At 38.1% G+C, this 6,076-nt stretch overlaps 1 protein-coding gene across 1 annotated transcript; it reads right to left on the minus strand.

Annotated features, from left to right (window-relative positions):
- Window positions 1-508: 508 nt before the first annotated feature.
- LOC118752489 lies at window positions 509-1,960 on the minus strand. Its single transcript, XM_036487403.1, has one exon. The coding sequence runs from the start codon at window positions 1,958-1,960 to the stop codon at window positions 509-511; it is 1,452 nt and encodes a 483-aa protein (XP_036343296.1).
- Between the last annotated feature and the right edge of the window lie 4,116 nt (window positions 1,961-6,076).

Consider the following 6,076-nt stretch of genomic DNA (forward strand, 5'->3'; position numbering starts at 1 on the left):
TGAACCCCTATGGTTAGTTTTTGGTGAGCCCCAGAGAGGACTCCAACCGTTGAAATCCCCGCATATAATTACTGGGGTATTAATAGAGGAGGTAAGCCGTAATAAATCAGAGGACGAGATATTTTGATTTGGAGGAATATAAATGGAAAGTATAGTAATGGGATGTCTAAATGTAAACTCGACGGCAACTGCTGATAAGTTGGTAGATAAATTGATTCGTCTATGTTGAAGATTTTTATGAATTAATAGACCACAACCTTGTTTGGAGTATGTAATACCCGGGAAGTTGTGAAAATGTGCTGTATATTGCTTGGGGCAGTGTGGTGTATAATTCGCAGTAATGTGGGTTTCTTGCACACATATTATGTTTGGCTTCCGATCTTTTATTAGAGTTTCTAATTCGAGATAGTTATTATGATAACCTCTAATATTCCATTGGAGAATATTGAGAATCATTTTTGTTTATTTATTTACTTGCTATAAGTGTTATTTTCTTTTGGAAAATAACCTATAGCGTGGGCTCTTGAAGATCATTATCCATATCGTCATTATGTGTACCAGAGATTGTGTTGAGAAGAGAGTGCAGAATGGAGTCAGGTTGCGTGGTGGATTCAAAGTTTGAGTTGTAGGATGTAAGAGATGTAGAGTAGTCATTAGAAGTATGAGTTGAGGAAGCGTTGTGTGTTAGAGATGTATTAATCTCATTGCTATTGTTTTTATTAGAGTCTAATGAGTGTTCAGGTGGTGAGTTTTGGGGATGCACTTGAGAAATAGAGCTCCAGTTTGCAGCCGGAGTTGTAGTGAGCTGTGTGAATGAGTTAGTTGGGAGAGATTGTTGTGTAGATTGTGTGTTGGCTGCTGCCGATGTATGAACGTGAGTGAGTGACTTAACTGAGTGTGAGTGAGCACTAGAAAGTGACTCGTTCGGTTGGTATGAGTGAGATTGGATAGAAGAGATGTGTGGTTTGGGGATACCTGTTGAGTTACCGACTGAAGAAGTGAGATCGGTCGGGTTTTGTGAGAGACTGTGTTGAGCGGCTTGTGTTGAGTTTAGAATTGATGCATATGTTTGATCTTGATTCACGTTAATGGGATTTTGAATTTTGTAAAGGCGTCTAGCTTCAGGGTAATTGCATTTATTTTGAGTTTTAATTTTTAGTACTTCCTTTTCTTGCAAGTACTTTGGGCAGTCTTTAGCAGAGGCAGGGTGGGGGCCATAACAGTTGGCACACATCGTTCGTAAACAAGGCAAGTCATTGTGAGGGGGGAAGTTGCATCTTTCACAGGTGGAGTTGTTGCTGCACCTTTTCATAGTATGACCCAACAGTTGGCATGAGCGACATCTCATAGGATTAGGAAAGTACTCTTCTACTCTCACTGAATACCATGCTATGTCGATCGACTGAGGTACTTTGTACAAATTAAATGAAAGCACGATTCTGCCTGTTGGAATTTTTACATTGTCAACAGTTTTGGTAAATTTGTATATAGCCACAACGCCTTGTGGTTTAAGAGCTTCTAGAATTTCTTGTTCGTCGGTGTGTGCCAGATTTTTGTCAAAAATTGTACCTTTGCAAGTATTTAGGGAATCGTGGAAGTTGGCAGAGATAGGGCATAGTCCGCCAAAGTTTTTGCATTTAATGAACTTTTCAGCTACTTTGAGGGATTTTGCAAGAATAAGTAAGCTGTCATCACGGAGAATACTCACTGACAGGTACTCTGTGCTTATACAATCAAGTGCCTTCTTTTTTGCGAAAACGCTAAAACTTGACAATGGCTTGGACGCGTCAGTGGATTTTATAATAATAAATTTCGGATCGGTGCTATTGTTGTTAGTGCTCACATCTGGAAGCGCTGGAAAATGTGCTTTCGCGGTCGCTTTTTTGCGTTTTGCTTTCGGGGAATTTAGCATACCTTCAGCAAGTATGCTATAACGATTCCCCGAGGGAATCGTTGACATATTTTCCATATGCACACAGAATAATTTGGTTAACACTTACGGGGGGATAAATTTATGATTTATATATTGAGATTGGGAAACGCTAAACACGTTTAAATTGCTCACTGAAACACAAACACGCTCAACTGTGGTACGCTAGCTAGACACAACTGCACGGCGCGAGAGTTAGTCGGTGACTGCATGGGCAATTAAATATTTAAAATATATTGCGTGAGAATAAAGGGAACTTAAAAAGCGAGTGACTTTTAGAATTTGCCGCGCAGCAACTTTTAATGTAATGCTGGTCCCTCAACTGACATCAATTAATAGACCACTGTAAAATTTTGACAAGCTCCGCCATTTAGCTGATTAAGCAACTTTTTGCGTGAAAATCCAGTACCGAGTCCAACGAAAGGCTTGTTAAATACAATAGGAATTCTTCACAATCAATTTCAATGGTTAAAAAGTAGTTAACTTAGTTCCGTTGTGGTCATACCAACACAAGTCACTCCGAATGTTCAGGCCGCCCAAAAGAGGACGTCGGACCATCGGAGAATGAAAGTGTGTCGGGTGACTGAGGCTATTCGCATCTCAACTGAGTGGGTATTTGGATGTAAAAATGCTATTCGCGCGTTGGGTGCCACCACGCCAGTGAACACTCGAATATAAAAGCAACCATATAACCACTTCAAAGAAGTGTTGGCGATGTTCAGCAGCAAACCGAATGAGTTTTTGCACCGTTACCGTTGGCGAAGCATGGATCCACCACAATACACCAGAGACCAAGGAACATTCAAGAAATGCTCCAAATAACGCCAAAGGGCGTCTGTCGGCCAATAAGATCATGCTCACAGTTTTTTTTTTTGATACACACGGTGTCATTCACATCGATTACCTTGAAAAGGGTAAAATGATCAGAGCAGAGATTTTGGACAGATTCGATATTGACACATGTGTATAGTCAAAATAGAAATAATCTATCAATTGGACTTCGAACTTTTACCCCATACCCCATATTCACCAGATCTAAAATAATAAAAACTATCATGAGACGAAATCATGTTTCAATATCCGATTCTTAAAGGGCTCACTAGTTTGTCTCTGCCAAAATCCTTATACCTAACTCTGCCAAAAGCGGGGATGAGTCACAAGAAATGTTCTATCTGCTAAACGAAAGCAAATATCTACTTACATGTGCCGTCTGATGCCTCAAAGTCATTGATGGCGAAAATACTCACCCAGTGAATGCCTGGTCTGAGCCATCTTTAGCTAAGTGGTTAAATGTATTAGTCAAAATAATTCCCGAAGGTATTGGCACCTGGAGTAAAACGGGTCGAGACTTGCGTTGCATAACTATTTTAGAAGTAGTTAGAGGGTTGGCCAATGACTTGAGTGCAGCTTGAGATACGTAAACAATTACTTGTTCACCTATTTTCTAACACGTAGCCTAAGGCCTGGGGAATTGTAAATTAGCCAACATGAAATACGGAGTCATAACTACTATTCGGTGTAGACTCCAAATCCTGGCCATGTCTCGGTTTTGAGTAAAGAAAGTGAGAAAGTAAGTAAGCCCGGGCTCGGTGCTGACATTTAACCAGCACTCAAAACCAGGAAACACAACGTTGTAGAATCTCTACAGTAAAGGCAATGGTGGTGTATTATCTTGGGGCATTGAAAAGATATACATAAACGCCAGCAGAAATTTCTACCGCGACCCACTCAGTGGCATATGAACATTGAGGCCTTTAATGCCTCCCAAAATATGTTTGTATGTATAAGTACAAGGATACAAAGTGTTGGGAAGTGAAGCAGTGCAGCCAAAGCTGTGTTAGCCGTTGTAAAGAAGGCTCCCTACAATACACGACGCCTATACTTTGAATTTTGGCAAGCTGATTTCCTACGATATTGACTGAGATTCTGCTCCACCATACTACTGATGCATAGCTCATAATGGCTCTGACCACGGATGAGTATATACAGATGAACCCCTTCGGTGACAGGCCACGCGTTTTATCAAAGAGCTACATATTTATGTTGCAAATGAAGCCAAGCCTTTCGGGAACTTATGCTTAATGTAAGCCTTCCATGCAAGTTGGTTATTCAGAACTATGCCGAGATACTTTATTACGAATTTAATCTGAATTAGGTCCTCTTTTAATCAAAATTTCTTAGGAATTTTTGTTCCGTTTTGACAGTATCTTTTTATGTAAGTAATCTTAGACATAAGACTTATAATTTTTCAAAAATTTCCTCACAAACCATTTAACTCTCTTCTCACTTACCGTATTCAATTTCTCCATGAGAACACTCATTTGATTTTTCGTACACATCTTGTACGCGTTGTTGTCGTCGTCGTCTTAGTTGTTGCTGTTGTAATTGTTGCACTTTTGATTGTTGTAGATTTTGCGCACTTGATTGTGATTGATGCCTGTTGGCCATTCACAAAATTGCACAATCAAAACTGTTGTGTGAAAATTCCGAAAAAAAGTGGACAAATGGATAAAAGCCAAGGCGCGCGGACACAAAGAAATGAACACACAAAAAAACGGATGAAAACACAGGGCAAAAGCAAAGCAAAAAAATAAGCAAAATAAAATACATAAAAGCGAATGTACGCAATTTAAATCGGTTAACGCGTAAGGAAAAAAAACAACAACTACGACAATAATATGGGCCTTGCGACGGTTTCAGCGCCACTCGACGACTGTGGTGAGCTGGTCAGTTCAGAGGTCGTGCGAAGCGAGTACGTGAAGGTTTGTGGCGGGTTATTGTGCTTTAGATTTTTTCGTGATTTATTTTTTCTTGTTTGTTTTTATTTATTTTTTGTTTTATCGTACAACAAGTTACTTTTAAATTGCCCACTTTGATGTTACTGTTGATTGTTTAATTGCTTAATTTTTGCGTAGACTTGTTACATTGATTGGCCGGCTCGCCCGTCGAATTGCTTTAGTTTTTGATTGTTTTTGTTTTTTGTATTTTTTTCAGGAATTTTCGGAGGCACGCACCGAGCAATTTACTTATGCAATACCACGCCTTCTCGGAAATAATTTCAGCTTACAAAATTCATGTGGTTTTTAATTGTTCGCAAGATTCAAATGAACTGATAAATATTTTGAGAAAAACTGATGAAAAATAAATTGATGATAAGATTGCAAGAAAAAAGAAACCCGCCATGCGGCGCCAGCTTTGCTATGAGCACAACAAAAAAGCGCAGCTACACGTCGGAGACGGTCGCCGAACTAAATAAATTTGCTTTTTTCTCCTTCCTCTTCTTCTCCTATCTTCGAGTATGTTTGTATGGTAATTTACACCGGCCAGCATTTGATATGCGATTACATTCAGCGTTGTAAATTCAGCTTGGCGCGCAGCCTACCTCTAACTCACTCGCTAGTCTGTTTGTTTATTTCATTGTTGTTGTTAGCGTCAATTCGAAAGTGAAAAAGTGCCATATGGGTTTAAAAGGAAAAATTATATATCTAAGATTAAATTAAACCTGATTACCCGTTTGGCTTATTCTTAACCGTAATCTTAATCTTAATCTTAATGTTAACCTTTGTTTTAACCTTACTCTTATTCGAATTCTTAATCTCAAACTCAATCTCAATCTTAATCCTAATCTCAATTTCAATCTTAATCTCAATATTAATCTTAACTTTCATCTTAATCTTAATCCTAATCCGAATCTTAATCTTAAACTTATCCTTATCCTTAATCTCAATCTTAGTCTTATCTTTAATCTCAATCTCAATCTTAATCTTAATCCTAATCTTAATTTAGTCTCAATCTTAATTTTAATCTTAATATTAATCTAACCTTTAGTAATAATCTTAATATCAACCTTAATCTTAATATTAATCTTAATTTTAGTCTTAATCTTAATATCAATATTATTTCTCAAATAAATAAATAATCTCAATTGTAATCTAAATCTCAACTTTTATCTTAATCTTAATCGCAACTTTATAAAAATTAGAAACATTTCTTCAAGTGCACACACGAAAAATGTTAGCTTACAACCAAAACGACTGTCTTTAAGTTCTTCTTATTCCCTCTCCGGGCCTCCAAACTCATCAAACATAACCGATAACTCGCAGTCATTTGAAACCATTGGCGTAGCCAGAATGAAATTTAAGGGGG

The sequence above is a fragment of the Rhagoletis pomonella genome, unplaced genomic scaffold (genome assembly GCF_013731165.1).
Source record: "Rhagoletis pomonella isolate Grant_MI unplaced genomic scaffold, Rhpom_1.0 Rhpom_scaffold_01548, whole genome shotgun sequence".
Lineage (NCBI taxonomy): Eukaryota > Metazoa > Arthropoda > Insecta > Diptera > Tephritidae > Rhagoletis > Rhagoletis pomonella.

Coding starts and splice junctions, on each gene's coding strand:
- LOC118752489 (XM_036487403.1), bottom strand. CDS start 1,960: ATGTCAACGATTCCCTCGGGGAATCGTTATAGCATACTTGCTGAAGGT.